General features: G+C 50.8%; 1 protein-coding gene across 2 annotated transcripts in view; it reads right to left on the reverse strand.

The window, feature by feature from the left end:
• LOC126914261 (protein dachsous) overlaps nucleotides 1-17279 on the reverse strand; it is a 213400-nt gene that overhangs the window by 158846 nt on the left and 37275 nt on the right. Inside the window, exon 1 of one of the 2 annotated variants that reach the window (XM_050717914.1) lies at nucleotides 9901-9964. The exons of the other annotated variant lie outside the window; for it this stretch is intronic. Coding sequence (XP_050573871.1) covers nucleotides 9901-9924 — 24 coding nt within the window. The 5' untranslated portion in view covers nucleotides 9925-9964. Of the gene's footprint in view, nucleotides 1-9900; nucleotides 9965-17279 lie in introns of those variants that run through there. 2 annotated transcript variants of the gene reach the window in all.

Raw genomic sequence — 17279 nt, forward strand, 5'->3', positions numbered from 1 at the left:
ACGGAATCTCGACGAGCCGCATACGAATCGCTACGTTTCCTTCTTCGTCGCGAAACCGTGGTGCATTTTTAATTTCCGCTTTGCGACGATCTTCTTGCGAAAACGAAGAGAAACGTGATCGCGCGAGTATCAACGAACGCGTCGATTCGCCAGTGAAGACAATCGATTTCGACACGTTCCGATCCGTTCACGGATCGATCGGGTGTCGTTTGCCGCAGAGACCGTCAAATTCTCGCTGTCAAATTAAGACACGCTCCGTAATATGTAAATCGTCACGGCTATAAACGACTATAAGCAATGCGCGGCAAGATCGTTAATCATATCTCGTCTCTACGGGTTCCTATTAACGTCCGGACCAAAGAACGACTCGATCGGTAATCGTCCTAGGAAGCGTGTAATTTATAGGTTCGTTGAAATCGTTCGACGCGTTAGAAAATCGGTAGAGCGGGACGAAAACGATCGCGGACGCGTATAATTACAATTACGAATACGTGCGATCAATCGTTTAATCGGTGGTGATACGCGAGGCGATGTACAGAGTGACGAAGGGTTTGGGGAATATTCACTTCGAGCGAAATCATGGGTGCCGATACGTAGACGTGGCGGTGGCGCAGCTGCATCCTTGAATTTCCCGATTTCGGCGAAACGCAACTCGAGCATTAAACAGGCGGAATCAGGTTCGGTGAATACAGCGGTGGAAATAATTTCGGCTGTGCAGCGAGCCGGCGAAATTGGGCTCGAAACCGGTGGTGGTAGTGGCGATCCGAGAGGATGGTGGTCGTGACGTTCGAGAACGGTATTGGTGGCGGTACGATGCGTACAACAGGCTAATGGTTGTGTGCCGGGTGAACACGCTTTTGTCGTGTAACGGACGGACGCGGACGTACGACGGACGAGCGAGCCAACGAACGGCCGAAGGAAAGAAGAAACGAACGAACCAACGTACGAACGAACAACCACGACGACACGGAACGCGAACGAAGATGGTGGTCGTGCCGGTTATACATGCGAACGAGGATCGCGTGCTTCGAGTCTGAAAACAGAAGCGACTCGCTGAGACTGACGGCGAGCCACGGTAAAAGAGCTTCGCGTCCAGAGAGGGAATATAGGCTGGAGGTAAGACGGGACGAGAGGGAATCCAGTCCAGCTGGTAGGAGTGCGCAAAGACCGTCCGATCGACCAACCGATCGAACGAAAGAAAGCACGCCTCGAGCTGCTCCTCCTAATCAACGTCTACCTATTCCAACTTCTTTTCCTTCTCCGATTCCCTCTTCCCTCTTTCCCTCTAATCTTCTGGTTTTTCTTCCAACGTCGCCCATTCGTGGAACGACGCCCGGCGTGCACGATACGATACATTCCTCGATTTCATACGAATCCTCGTTCGAACGCTTTACTCACGGACGTTCGAAGCCACGAAAAGACGGTACGGTACGCGCGTCGTTCCAAGCGTGGCAAATCGGATGGAAGTTTCGCATATGCTGCGGGCGCGTTGGCTCGGCAAAACGACGTGGATGCGTGCTTAAGGACAGAGCATGAACGGTTGCAACCCGACACCTGATAAATTCGATATCAACTGCCCGCCCGCGCCTGGACCCGCATTTAGGTCGGCTGGCTCCCTTTCCCTACCAACCCTTCCTTTTCCTTTCTTCCCTCCTTCCTTCCTTCTGCCCTCTCCTTCGTTGCTTCCATCGAATCCTCGATTTTTTCCCTTCCTCGCTTTCGATCGTGCTCGCTCTCTTCCTCTCGGACAACGGGGGATCGAAGGACGAAGACAAAAAGGACGGCAACGAAGAAGAAGAAGAAGAAGAAGAAGAAGAAGAAGCAGAAGGGGGAGAGAAAGAAGAAGCAGCTGAAGAAGAAGAAGAAGAAAAAGGAAAAGAAAAAAGAAGAACGATGAATCGATCGGGAGTGAAGGTAGGAGGAAGAGTGCGGAACGATCGGTCTTGCCGTCTTTATCCGACCGAATTGCGAGTCGGCCGAGTCGACGAAGGCGCGCGGGTTCCCTTTTTTACAGGCGAGTCGGCCGCGAGCAGCGCGTTTGGCTGAAATTTCACCGCTGGCCCTTCTCCCTCTTTTCGTCGATGCGAGTTACGGTCCCGAGGAAAAGAAATAATTCGACCGCGGCAATAACGACGGAAACGAGAGGGCGCGAGGAACGACTAGTCATCCGACAGTTTCTTCTCCGCCTACGTCCGATACACGCTGCCCAAAGATCCAGGCGCCAAATTCGCACCGACGACGTCGTTGTGTGCCAACAAAAAAATAAATAAAACCTTATCTCGTCGCGCTTGCGTGGAAGAACAACCGCGCGCGTCCAACCATGGACGAGTTTATCGCGAAACTTCAAATTCCACGGAGACGCGTTGCGTACCTCGTGAATGTGAAAATACCACCGGGTGCCCTGTCAGAATCTTCGATTTTCAACCAGAAACCACTTACATTCCTATCGCGAGATAAGAAAAGAACGAGTGAACTAAATTTAAAAGAGACGGGTCGCAAAGTAATTCGTTTCTCTATCTTCGACGCTGAAAAAGCCATTGTATCGAAATTTGTGCAACGCATCTAGTCGAATATCAGCGATCGAAAGAGTCGCCGATCGATGATCTGGATGGATCAAAGAAGTCGCGAACGCAGTTGGCCGACGCGCGGGGAGAACGGAAGGTAAATGCGAAACTCGTGGAACGCAGTTCGCTTTATGTACGGTTCATCGATCGTGCGCGATCGTTCGTTTCGGCGGTCGTGAATATCGCGGTGGAGAAGGACACAAGGGGAAGAAACGGATAAGGGAATCGAATACCTCGAGTTCGCGTTAATTTACTTTCGCCAATTGGAAAGAGGCAAAGTCGAGAAGGAAGAGAGAAAGAATCGGGAGACGAGAAGGAAGGCATCCTTTCGAAGTTGCGGCCGCAATGCTTTATCGAGTCTATACGATCTCCGCGGACCGGTAAAGTAAATAAAAGGGTTCGCGTCTCTCACGAACTTAACCTAAACCGCTAACCCTGCGACGAGGGGAAAAAAGGGGCACATCAACTCGCGTGGAAGAGAACGCGAGGGAAGAAGATGAAGATTCCAGTAATAAACGCGCGTGGGCGACTATCGTCGAATTTTACAGTAATTCCCCGAGTCTTCATCCGGCAGATACCAATTTAAATTCTTTTAAGGCATTGCTCGTGTCCTGCCTCCTGCTTCACCGCGTTAACGGCGATGGGAGTTACTTTACGAGGAAATCGACGAAACGTTTTTTCTACGCGTAGCCGCGGTCACCTTAACGAACATGGTATCGTCGAACGCGTTGTCGCGCGACCGTTGTTCACCGGGGTTGACCTCCCCATCCCTCGGTGCGTTGGAAGGGACGCGCGAGCGTCATCGATCTTTCGCGCTATCGGGAACTTTGCCCTGTCGGTAAATGTTCGGGACGCGCTAGCACCGCTGTGACTCGTGACGATATTAAATAAATAGCCTGACGGCTCGAGACACAGTAGGTTCGCGCCGATGAAGAAAGCACCGACGTTCCTTGGGAGAACAACCGGAACAAAGATGCAGCGAGAGACGAGGGCTGGTTACGGGAGGGAAACAGGGTGAAAGGACGAGCCGAAAGATGACCCGATCCACGGGTCCAGTTGAGAAATGACAACACGACTGCCGACACATCTCCCGCGTCCTCCCTCCCCCTCGGCCGATACTCGTTTCCTGCCTTCCTTATCCACTTGGCCGTTTCACCGCTGCCTTCCACCTTCGCCTCACATCCTCGGGCATCCGCAACGTTACGTGCGCGAGACTCGTACACCTTATTACCAGAAGAGATGTTCTCGCAGCGAGCCACGCCACTTTCCGGGATTGTTTAGCGGCGTTTACGCGTCGATTGCTGACAGAGGGATCGCATTCGAGGGTAGCGTATTATGCGTTCGTAGGCGGCCGATTCTCTAGCATTCTCTCATTTTCTCGATTTACAACTCCAACGTCTGTTCCCCCCCCCCCCTCTCTCTCTCTCTCTCTCTTCTGTTCTTTCCGCCTTCGACCATCGGTTGTATCAACGCAGGCAAAAGAAGCACTGGCTTCGCTGTGTACGCCGCGCCGAACCGCGGAACATAGAAACCGAAAGCCATGCCTCGAGAGAGCGTACGTGAGTAGACTTTCCTCTATGTCGGTACCTTCCGATGTTCGTTCGTTCACTCGCTTTCTGTAGAAACACGGAACGCGAGATAACCGCTATTCCGCGACACCCGGATGCGAACGGCCGTGTGAGTCGCTCGCCTTTCGATCTTTTCACAGATAGAGATCTTCGATACCGGCCAGCCGTTTACATCGGGTTACGATACGACCGGCCTTAAACGGCGGCTCGCGCCTTTCGCGATACTCGCTCGTCTTCGCACCGGAAACTTTCCGCGACCACGAGTCTCTTCCTTTCTCGGAAAACGTCCGTTCGAATTTTCTCTATCGAACGATTTCTTCAAGGATATAGCGCGCTGAATAATCGCGCTGCTACGCAGCTACTGCAACGCGAATTGAGTTCGTTCCTAAATCAGATCGAAGGTTAAGTAAGCTTCGGACAGTGCGGACACTTTGCGAGATCGAGGGATCGAAGGAGGACGCAGGGCAAATATTACGAACCACTCGGAAGAAACTGGATCGCTTCGAGTCTACCACGTTTCCGTTCGCGCTTGTGGTTCGCGGGCGTTTCCATCTACGAACCAAACGCCTTATCGAGTTAATCGTTGCCGTAACAAAAGTCGGATACGCGTAAGGAATCGCGTTTTCACCCGGTTGAGAAGCTCTGACGCTTCGAGGAGGGTACCTGGCCGCGGAGACTCGCGAAGAACGTGAAAGAGAAGCGGGGAAAGACCGAAGAAAAGAGGATTGGATAAAGAGAAGGTGGGTCTATGCAGCCTCCTGCGAAGTAATATGCTCTCGCCGCATGAGGTCCTTCTCCTTTCCTTGCTTCGCTCATCCTTCGATCTCCGCACGAAACCCTTCTCAAAGGCTTTGGCCCCTATACGGTGCTCCAGCCTCCGCTCCGTACTCGATCGATGTTTTAATTGCCGTTAATGATTCGGAGAAATCATTCGTAAGGTGGAAACGAAGCGCGAGAGGAACACGCATCGAGATGCAGCGAGGAGCTGGTTACCGTCTTTGACTTTGTCCGCAAGCTTTTTTATCCGTTATCGCCCCATTCGCCGCTTCGCTTCGATTCTACGCGCGCAATGGCCAAGTCGGGTTTGTGGAATTACGCGATCGACGAGCTGACCTCGCGCGTGCCGATGTCTATTGTCCGCTCTACGCGAAAGAACGAAAAACCGATTTCTATTGAATCGAGTACCTGCGCGTTTTTCGGTCGTACGGGACCCAACGAGCACGTGGTGCAGCAGAAGAACGCGGCGGGAGACTGGCTGGTTCAGAGAAGGAGGGGGAAAAGAAGACGAGGGCCGAGGGCCCAGAACGAGAAGGTGTATGAAATAGTAACTGTCAGCGTGTAGGCCAAAGTTGATGGCACATTGTCGTATTAAGCCGGGGGTAATTTGTCTGGCCTTCTTTCAACCACCCACACCCGGGAACGGCGGCCGTTCGACGACCTCTGCTGGCCTTCGATTCGACAACGCTGCGCGCATTCAGCCGCGTCTTCTCCGCGTTCTATCATCTTTCGACCGTCACGCGGTCCGATCGATCGATCGACCAACAAGCAAATGAAAATCGAAAACCGTCCTGTTTACGCGCTGGTATCCACAAGGTAGACGTTCACGTCAGACCTGATTTACTATGAACAAGCTAACGCGTTAACGGCCACTTTCCTTCCGATTCTGGGGGCGATACGATAAATTCGGCAAATTTCTTTCTGGTTAGGTACGCGCGTCTCTTATAAAACCGAATCGAGGAGTTTCTTTCACGGATGACGGGAATTCGAAAAAAAAGAAAACAGACATCTTTCGTCTATTTCGGCAACTTGGTCGCGATAGAGCACAGAGCGAAATCAGGGTATTTGAAGTGCATGGACAATGACACGGGGACTACCTAGCCTCAGTGCTGCGAGAGAAAAGTGCGCTCGACTATCCGGTAAAATTACTACGATCTGTCCGGAACCACGAAAGATCGATAATAATCGCAATCGCGTGCAACGAACTTCATCGAGAAGCAACGAGGAGCACGCGTGGCGCGGCGTGGCGGAATATGCTCCGAGGGGACGGAGAAAATACGAGCGGTGCCGAACGAAGGGAAAAGGAGAAAAAGAGGAGACGCGAGCTCGCTAGCAAAGCTGACTCGCGCATCGCTTACGCTTACGCGCTCACGCACGTGAATGTATATGCAAACGCACCACATGGGGCGACGGACGGCCGACAGAGTGTTCGAGCACAGAGAAGAAAAAGAGCAGAAAAGACGGAGCCAAGTTGCGAACCGGAGGGAAAAGACTTACGAGCGAAAAGACGCTGGAAGAAGTCGAGGCGAAGGAACAGGGGTGTAGGTACCTCCGATTCTAATTACCTCGAGTTACAAGCGGACGATCGAACGATCCCCCGCGCTGTTCTTCGACGAACTTACTTTCGCTGACGCGCGCTCTAACTCGACTCCGTGTCGTTTATAGACCACGTAGGTCGGTAATGAGCCAACTACCAGTCGATACGCTACGGTTACGATAACGACTACATGCGATCTCCCCTTCTTTTTCTCAAATCGCGAATCCAGTATTCTTTTGATATCGAAACTTTTCTACTTCTTGCGAGACTTTTGTCTTCAATTGTCGCTGAAATTTCCACGCGACTCGAGAAGAGTCGTCTGTATAACGCGGTTGATTCATGAAGACCAGTTTACTCTCGGAAATAGCGGACACCGGCGATGAACGAGTAATGGCGTACAAGATAATCATTGGCTGTCCTCTCAATCCAAACGTTTCTGTCGTTTCCGATCACCGTTTCGATAAATCGCGCGACGTTCTCTCGTCTATCCGATCGATCGTCCAGTCGGACGAACTCGATTCTCGGCCAGTCGATCGAACGGTTCGTTTTCCACTGGTTTCTATCGTTCGAGTCATCGTCGATTATGCGTTCGAGCGATACGAATTACGAACCGCCAGTGGACGGAACGCGCGAATCAAATAAGATGGCAAATTACTTGACCGCGAGTGCTTGGGGTGACTCGGAGGAATCTCGAGCCTATAACAGCGAATACGTCCTTGAGACGATCCACGGATTATTCTCGGCATCTACGGTCAGTGGAGCCTGCACCGTCTTGGCATCGCGTCGAATCTTCGAATCTTCGATTCCCGTTATTACGCTTTTAACACGATGCTTAACCAGCAACCAACAACTACTCGGCCAGGCGGTCGACGTTCATCACACGACGCACATCGGGTTCTCACCGAGCGATCCATGCGATCAATGCGACGATAGACCGTCGCTGTGATACGCCAGAGGTTTAGAGGTAGCCACAAATGGCGCCTGTGGGACACCAATCCAAAGGCGTTGGTCGTTCTATTATTCCGCAATTATGTCCGCCATGAGTTGTTTAGTAAGCGTTCCACGTGCTCCGAGGCTCCGGTTCGCGAGAATCGCGGAAAACGACAAAAGCCGGTACTGGGCACGCGGCCACTCCTCGTATGTACGCGAATAACGGTGTAGCCGTGGAATTCGTACGTAATTAAACGGCTGATAGTGAATTTCAATGGCAACACGTTCCGCGTAAATTCCTTCAAGCGCCAGCATTTCGAGCATTTTTCGCGTGAATCATCGAGAGAGGAGGAAACGACGCGTCACGGTTCTACGATATTTTCGTCTGGACTGTGAACGTGAAAGCAACGATGACGATGCAATTTCGGAGACACGGGAGAGGCGTTTCGGTTTCTATGGGGGGTAAAACGCGTTATAACGCGGTTATGGCACAGCCTCGTCCCATTACACCATCGGTTGATCGCCTGACTGTGGCTCGTTCGTTCCGCGATTAGACGCTGCTGGCGTCGAACCGGCTAAGCGATATCGCTTAAGTTTAACTGTAGTCTGCGACGTGCAACATACCACACGTTCTTCGTCACGATGGAAGACGTGCAAAGTAGCACCGAAAGAGCGTAGAGAACGAAACCGCGGGCTCGTGAACGCGATGCAACGCGGTCGACGAAAAGTAAGCTCTTTTCAATGGCGGAGCATCGTCGCTCGAGCGATACGAATTCTCTCGTTCCCTCCGTCGCCCTATCACGCCCCTTTACTCTGCGTAAACTCTTCGCAGACGAAACTTTGTCCAGCTGAAAGGCTGCAAATCGGTTCGCTCGATCCGGCTCGAAGCCCGAGCGCCGTTACCACTGCGAAAATATTGGCTATCTCTCGTTGCGTATCCGGCATATTGTTAAGTTAATTGAAAGAGCTGATAAAATCGCAATGTTTTTGACGTTAAGCGAGCTACGAGTCTTTAGGTGGGAGACAGAAGGAGACGAAACGGATGGAAGAGATGATGCGGAGAACAAACGTATCTGCGAGGGAGGAACGAACAGAGACAGAGTGTGGGGGAAGTAAAGAGCGCGCGGATCGAAAGAGCGAGATACAGGCAGATAGAGCACAATGTTGGGAGAGTAGCACGTAGTACTCGTGCCGCTGTTGGTGAAGAGCTCCGAGGATCGCGATGCAGGACCACCCGAACCGTCGCTACTCTCGTTTATGGGTTCGATCCTTGCTTATGGGTTCGAGTAGCGGCGTAGCGAACTTACGGAAATTCTGTATCGCGAATAAATAATGGCAACTCCAACTTCCAATCGGACTACCACCCTTTTTCGAAATTTCCAACGTTCCACGAATCATTCTCGAACGGCCAACACGAATTTCACGCACGCGTTTATATTCGTTATCGAACGAACGTTGTTGTTGGATCGAATAGATTCGAACGAGTAGCATGACACGGCACATTCCAGCAAGTAGTACGCGCGATTCGATTCGATTCGAAACGAAGCGGTCTGGGTTCCCAGCGGCGCGTCAATTTTCTTGCCGCCTTTCGAAATCAATCGAACCGATCCTGTTGTGGTGTCGGGGAAATCGTTTCGCTGTTTGAGGGAAGATGTATCTCGTCGTTCTCGTCACCCTCGCCGGCTCGCGGCCGGGAACCTAGTCGTCGACGACGACGTTACGCTACGATTAACGTGCCTCGAACGAGAATCTTCGCTTCTGCGAGTCGAGGGCGCGAAATATCGCTACGCTTCCTCGCTTCCACTTCGAAGGAACGGACTTCGTTAGAACGTACGAGGGCACCGAGATCGGACGCATACACAAAAAAGCCGGGACGCGTATGAACGTGCCGTAAACGCATTCAGAAATCTCGGCGAAGTCTCATCGCTCGGTAGGCTAACCGCGAGGAACTCGTGCGAAGGAAAGAATCGAAGGACGATTAACTGGCTACGAGGCAGGAGAAGGAGGAGAAGGAGAATCGCGAAGACAGATCAAGCGGTGTCACGCGCGACGGGCTTATTTATGCATTTACGAGATTCAGGATTTAAGAGGGTTCCGCGTACGTCCAAACAGGAGGTTCCGGGGGAGTCCCGGTACCGGTCGAGCTCTTGGACACAGATAATTATCTGCAGGACCTATAGCGTACTTTATGCCGGAATGCGTCTCTTGTACGATGCAACGCAACCGATGCTCGCACGAGACTCTCGTCTGCTACCATCTACGCTGACGCTGTTATTTGCTTGCCACTCTGTTTACACGACTATTTTCTGCGTTTGCGTGCGAATGCTGCGCGAGTCGCTGCGTTACCAGAGATATCTACGCGCCAATTCTAACCCTCTCCCTTTTGCGCTACTCGTATATTTCACAACCGAATCGAGTGGCACCCGCGCGCCGAGTATCTAAATCCGCTCGACAGTCTAACAACGCGAAATCCCACGGCGCTCGTAGTAATCGCGATGCCCCACCTTTGCGATCTTTTTCTCACCTTTAAGGAATCAGGTGTGTCCATCGGGGAACGCCGATCGTTCGTCGTGCATTTTCTTCGTTTGACACGACGCCGGAAAGAAGTTGCGATAGTCATCGTGCATCGTCTTAGCTAGAATATCTATTCGATCGGAAGAACCTCGACAGGGACGAACTGAACCACAGAGGCGCCCTGACAGGCGAACGCAGTTAATAATTCGTCCCGGACTCGTGTAAACGACTGCTTCGTGCCCGGAAATCCAAGAAGCAAACGTTGCAAAGTTGGAAAGAAAGAGAGAAAGAAAAAAAAAAGGGCAGCGATGTTATCTTGTGCGGAGAAGAACTAACGGGACTCCCGAACCTTCCCTCCGACAGAAGAATCGCTTCGAAAAGTCAACCTTTTCGGGATGGTCGATCCTCCCGCGTATTCGCGAAGAAACGGCGAACGCGATCGCACCTCCACAAGTGTGTCTCGATTTACGAGCGATCGCATCGTACACTTGCCAGGAACCGTATAACGTTAGCCAGAGTTAATAAAGTCCACACTTTTGTCCGCGCTTTTTCCTCTCTTTCTTTCATTTCCTTTTTCTTCTTAGCTTTCGCGCGTCCCTTCTACCACCCCATTTTCTCATCTACGACCATCGACCGCAACATCCTCCCCTTCCTCCGCTTCCTCGACCGCCCTGTTCTTCGCTCACGTTCGCGCTCTTCTTTCGGTTCAATCTCACCGTCTTGCCTGTCGTACCAAGACCGCAAACTCCGCCGCCAACACTGGACGACACCCACAAATTATTTTCTCCGCCAACTTATTGAGAAATACCACCACTCTCGTTCCTCGTCGCGCGATTTCTTGTCCCTTATTTTTGGCTTAATCTTACCGTCCATTCTCCCTCGTAACATTTCGCGGCGGCACGGTTTCAACTTGAAAGCGTTCGTTCGCGAATAACGATTATCTGCAGTTCTTGATCGCGATGCGAAATAATTCTAATTGGAAAGAAGCAGAGAATTATGCTTACTACGGCGACGGCAGAGCGAAAAGGGGAACGCGCGTGAAAGACGATTTGTTGTCTCTGAATGCGGTCTATTTGGTGGAACGCAGGTGGCTCGACTGGTCGGTCACTCGTTCGCAGTTTCAAAGCCGGGGATCTTCGTGGATCGGCCGTTTCTCCGGGCAACAAGATCGCACGAAAGATGAATGGCGTTGGGAATCCGTCATACCGAAGATGCCCGAGGCGGCAGCCAAACGCCCGTTGCACGCAGACTCCGGGTGCAACGCGTGTCCAAAGCCCACCCCTCGCGCGAACCGTTAAGCCGAGCAAATACGCGGCATCCAGCCAACCGATTGAAAATTTGAATAATTCCTATTTACGATCGTTTCGACTCGTTCGAAAGTGAATAATCTTCGAACCGATCGCTCGGTCCCTCTCTTCATCTTTTCGATATATCCTCGACGAAGTTTCCTTCGACTCTCGGACTCGCGTCCAACGTGCGCTCTCTCCCCCCTCTTTCTCTCTCTCTTTTTCCCTCTCTCTCTCTATCTCTCTCTATCTCTCTCTCTCGAGTTTTGGAAAGGAAAACGCGCGTCGCGTCGGTAAACGTTTCGTTTTGGTCAGAGATCGATACAAGCTCACCATTTACTATAATTATCGCGTTACACTTTCATCGCGTGAGCCGATTTATTCCGAGCAAAGTTACTCCGGAATGACGGACGATGACGAGAATCTGGAATCTTCGTATAGCCGGCGGCGATTGAAACCAGCTCTCGGCGTGCGTATACGGTAGGAGGTTTTTACCGTCTCATATAAACGGGCTGTCTGGCTGAATAGTCGACTGGCTGCATTGGCGTCGCGCTGTGAAAAATGCGCCTTATCGGTTCACACCGAAACGATCGATAGGACGCAGGTGTCGTCGCAGCGTTCGCGTCGCTTCCGTTTAACCGTAGCCTCTTCTTGGTAAATAGATACAATTCAATCGAACCGCGAAAAACCTATCGTTCCTTATTTTAGAAAAAAAAAGTCAAGGTCGATCGAGCGGCGAAAGATCGAACGGTCGGAAGAGTGTATCGAGAATGTCGAGATATCCCATTCTGGTTAAAGCGATCCTAAAGCGATAAAAAAGGAGAAGGCCGATGGAAGAAAAAAGAGAGGCACGGTGGAGAGATAGGCGCAGCCGAAAAGCATTATTCGCCGTAGATACGGTAGCTAAATGCGAAAAGATTATTAATAACTTGATCGTCGATCGACGGTGCGCGTATAAAATGCTGTCGATATATTTCATGCGTTTTTATCGGTGCCTCTCATCTGCTCCACTGGTAGAAAGTTGCGTGGAAGATAAGTGGTGTCGAGAATCTGGAATCTCCGTATGCCCTCAGGCCGCGAAACACTTTGCACGCGTGCAGAGAACGGTTCTTGCCGAGTGATCCTACTTGCGTGCATGCAACACTGCTCTCTACCATACAATCGGTAGCGCCTAATGAAGGATTCGACTTGCATCGCGGAAACGCGCAACTATATACCAGGGAGGACCGCCTTCGATACTCTCGACTTTACGTTCCGAAATTCCTCCGAATTCCGTTTACGTTATTGGCGCCGTTTCGAGGGTTGACCACAGTGGCCGCCGCTGCACCCAAGCCACGCTGCGATCGAAAATCGGTTCGAAAGTAAGGCCGTTTCCAGTTTTTTCTGTGCCGGTAATTAAGCGGAGACAGAATTACCGGTTATCAGCCACGGTGGTAAATACGCTAGCAAATGCTGTGGACAAGCTGCTAAACATAATGCACACCGGTGCATAGCTACCGGCGTGAAACAAACGCGGCGGCTCGCGTTTACGCAAGGTTTTTCCTCTAATCGGTAGAATCGGATCGCTAAGCGGCCGCTAAACGGCCGGTTGCACGGTACGCTGCAACCGAATGCATCGCCACCGTTCCCTTGCTGCTTTACGACCCACAGCTACTCGCTCGCACCGCTGCACCGCGCTACTCTGCTCTGCGTTCTATTCTCCGATGGAACTGCACGCCCTTTTTACCACGGCATCGTCGTCGAAAATATTTGGCGATTATTCGTTCGAAACATGCGCATCGAAAAATGGAATACGCTTCAAGCGCGAAGCGACCAAAAACGAGGCTGTGGCGCTAATAGTCGATCGTCAACATCGATAATAATAATAGCCACGAGTTACTGTACGAGCCACGATTGCATACCTATTGCGCCTATATCGAGTATGTTAGTGTTCGATGCGGAGAAATTTACGACGATACCAAGGAACTATGTTTACGAAATTTATAATCGACTTGGGCGATTCGCTCGATCCTCGAACACGCGCACCAATCTGTATCTTGTAAGGTTAGCGACGTTACGCGCACCACGACGTAGATTCGTAAAATTTTCTTCGAGAAACACATTTGCGATCGTTTAGCGTCGATTTAGCGTCGATAGAGGAGCGCGCGCGATAAACCAACGCGAGAATTTTGTCACAAATTAACCAGGTATGTTTTATGCATCGTAAACGTCGTGCAACGAGCGCGTGGTAAGCCCTTAACTGAGACTGCGCGTGATAATGCGATACCGTCCTGCATATTTTTCGGGTATGCTCGAAAAACGAGCGCCTCGTAATGGTAGAATACGAGACAGATAACAATGTATTTGCGGCGAAAGCGCAGATTGCAACGGCTCTCTCTACGCAATCGCGAAGCTCTAAACGAAACAAGATTTCGCGTGTGTGTCTCGGATGAAACGCGTCGTCGGCAGAGTTAGGAGGGTTTAGACGGAAGAAGAAGCGTGAAACAGTATCTGAAAAGCGAAGGGATGAAGCTCGGCGAGGAGGCAGACATCTCTGAGAGAAGAGCGTAGAATGCTGCCGAAGGATAGAGGAGATACGAGGCGAAGACGAAAGAGATAGAATGGATACTACATTACGATACCTTTGAGGAGGAGGAGGAGAAGGAGGAGGTCAAGAGAATCAAAGAAGGAAAGAGAGGAAAAAAGAGACATAGAGCAAAAGGATCCTGGGTAGAAAGACTGGAGCTAGAATGATGGTCGGCAACGAGCAGACGCGAGATAGATGAGGATCGTTGATGGCTGAAAGATGGAAGAAAGAAAGAGGAAAGGCTAGTGGAAGGAGCAGCACGAGGGAGGAGTACGCTGGGGGTCCGAACCCTCCCGCGGCGAGAAGCTATCGCAGCTACAAGAATTTTTCACGTAATAACCTGCAACGCCTAGAGAATCGATTGATCGATTGCCTGACACACGATTTTGCCTGTAAAGAGCCTCTCCGCGATGCTTTTTCTCGGAAACGGCAGAACTCGCACTCGTGCAACGTATTCGTTCCATCGTTTCTTTCCACCGTAATTTCTCCCTCCCGCCAATCGTCGATCGTCGGTTGATCGCCGATAATTAATCGTATCTCCCCACCTTGGACGAGATCATCGTGAAACCGAGCAAATTGTCGAACTCGCGTCCGAACTACGTCCACGACATTCTTGCGGAGAAATCCCAGCCCGTCGTTCCGAAGAACGATAAAATTGTCGGGACGATGTAAATATCCAGCGTTATGGGCAAGTAAATGGTCCGCGCTAATGCTCGCAGATCATTAAAACGCGGCGTACTGTAATCTCGAGACGCGTAGCGCCGCGCGAAAAGTAGTCACGCAGATTTTCTGCTTATTATTATCGCTACGACGCTATTAGCCAATTATCGTTTCACGGCCCTCGATACGAATCTGCCAATTGGCCACCGTCACGACCCACGGGTATCAACGGATAGCATTGGCATAGAAATCGCAAGGAAGACACGGAAAGTTGATTCGCGACGAACGAACAACCGAGCACGCGTAATAAAGCAACAGATTCGCGACAACCTGATAAAATTTCATCAAAATACCACGATTACAAATGCGTAATAAGCGTAATAAGCATGCGACTAATAAGATTCAAAAAATCGCTGTTTATTCGTGTTCTCCCTAATAACAACGCGAGATTTTCTCGATCGAGGAAATATGGCACGGTCATGGCACGGTATTCGCAACTCCGATTCGTCTCACTATCGATCGAGCGAACAGATCGTTCCTTCTCTTCGTCGCGATCGATCGAATTTCATCTTGAAACGAAACGAAACACGACAAAAACAAAAATAGCTCGTATTTTAATTGGTATTTCAGGTGAATTCTGGGCGAGCGATAAAAGTTTGCGAGACCTGAGACGCATCGAATTTCGCCATTTACACGGCGACCTCGTTGACGAATCGTTGTTGACGGCGCACCGTTGATCGATCGTTTCTCTTATTGTGGTCGAGTGGTTCCGTGGGCGAAGTTAATCTGCGGAACCAAACGCGGCCACCGATGAATCTTTCTACCCTGAATACGCGGTCGACCAATTAGTTATCGGCCGTGGCCCGTAGGTCACCCTGGATCCCGTTAATCGATCGATTACGTTCCTTCGTGCATCCTCGTATTCGGTCCGACTATTCCTTTCGTCCTCGAAGAACGAAGACCAAGACAGACCGCGCATAGAAAACAGCACGACCGGTACGGGTAAACTGGAAATTCTGAAATAATTGGGCGCATGCATGAGCGCGAGTATCGCGGCAACGAGACCTCGGCGAGAATAAAGTACGGCGTGGCAGATTCAATGCAGTCGCGCCTACGGATTTTTTCTGCCTAGAAGCAACGTATCTTTGTGTAAACACGAACTTGGTCTAATTAAAGCGAATCGAAGCGAAGACACGTATACAAGGGGCCGGACTCAGTTGGTTCCAGTAACGACAGAGATCGCGCCGACAGCAACAACACCATCGGCAGCAACCAGTCTCCTTCGATCGGCATCGTTGCTCTCACCTACCAACCTACCTACCAACTTACCTACCTACCTACCTACCTACCTACCTATCTACCTTCCTACCTACCTACCTACCTACCTACCTACCTACCTACCAACCTACATGACAGACACGCTCCGTTGGCACACATTAATAAACAGCGCAATTCAACTCTGACTCTCTTTCCCTCTCGTATCTTCTTCTCGTCTCTTTCCATCGCATTCTCTTTCTCGTTTGCAGTCTGTCTTTTCATTCTTTCCCTCCTCCGCCCAACCTTACCGCTTATCGTTCTCTCCATCTCCTTTTACACGGTCGCTTTACCTTATCGTTATACGCGCCGTACTACACTCGCGAGTTGCGACTTATGCTTATACAGATAGGCGTAAAGACAGAATAGATGTAAGTTCTGCTAATTGCATCAGCATACCACTTCGCAGTCTCAAACTGCACCTGCGACTATTACGTTACGCCAAGCCTCGTGCGACTTTAGGTCATACTTCGTCTGCTCTCTTTTCCGCGTCGCCTACCACCGCTTACCGCTCGCCACGCCGCACCGTCTCGCTTTCCTCGAGAAACGCTCGCTTGGCAGCGCGCACGCGAAATTCGGTTTCAGTAATTTCTCTCGATCGTAAATCGCGAGCTGATCGAATTCTCTTTCTACCTGCCGAGTTTCTCCCTTTCTCCGTCTCCTTCCTGTCGTCTCCTTGTTGTACTCCTGCCGGGTACAGCTGGTCGCAATTACCGATAGGATCGCGTCGCGCTGTGCGGTGCACGTTCGTTCCATCCACGAAGACAAGCACCGAGTGTATATCGTCCCAGAAATCACAGCGAATCAGGGGCCTCCAACCTTCTCCTTTCCCAGGAGTAGCAGAATTCCTGTATCACCGACGTGCCGGAGAAAGCCAACTACGACACGGAGAGAATCGGATTTTTTTCTTCTACGCGCTTCCCACTCGCGTGGCCGATTTACTAGACATTTTCCGTTTCATCTTCCGCTCTGCAACGGAAACGTACGAGCTTTCTTCCATTTCCCGTGCCCAGCTAATTCTCCATTAGGTTACGCGTAAGTTACGAGCATCGTTTAAGTTTTCGAGATAGCAAGCCGCACAATTACCGATAACGTCGCATCGTATCCTTTCAACGTTATGCATGTATACAGGCCGAAGAATCGTACAGGTAGAAGCTAGACGAAACCGTCGTTGTTTCCGAAGGAAATAAAGAAAAGGAAGAAAAGAACAGAGGAAGAGGAAGGGTTTCGCTCCGGAATCCGAACAAGATCGAAAAACAAAGAATTTTTTGGAAACGATTTACCGTCCTCGGAAATGATTTGCCATCGGGGTCGAAGTAGCGTTACCATGGTTCGCAGCAATTTTCTCGCTCGTTCGAACGAAGGCGAGGCCAAGTTGCGCGCGTCGAAGAATGCGACGTGTTTTAACAATGGTATTTTCGAAACAGCGACGACGATAAATATCCTATCGAAACGCGATCACCGTCTGCGAAGGATTATTTTGCGCAAGCCTCGGCTATAAAATGTTTGTCAATGCATCGTGAAAATGGTTAGTTCCCTTTCCGTCTCCCTCTCCTGGCATGC

Source organism: Bombus affinis, chromosome 3, assembly GCF_024516045.1.
Source record: "Bombus affinis isolate iyBomAffi1 chromosome 3, iyBomAffi1.2, whole genome shotgun sequence".
Taxonomy (NCBI): Eukaryota; Metazoa; Arthropoda; class Insecta; order Hymenoptera; family Apidae; genus Bombus; species Bombus affinis.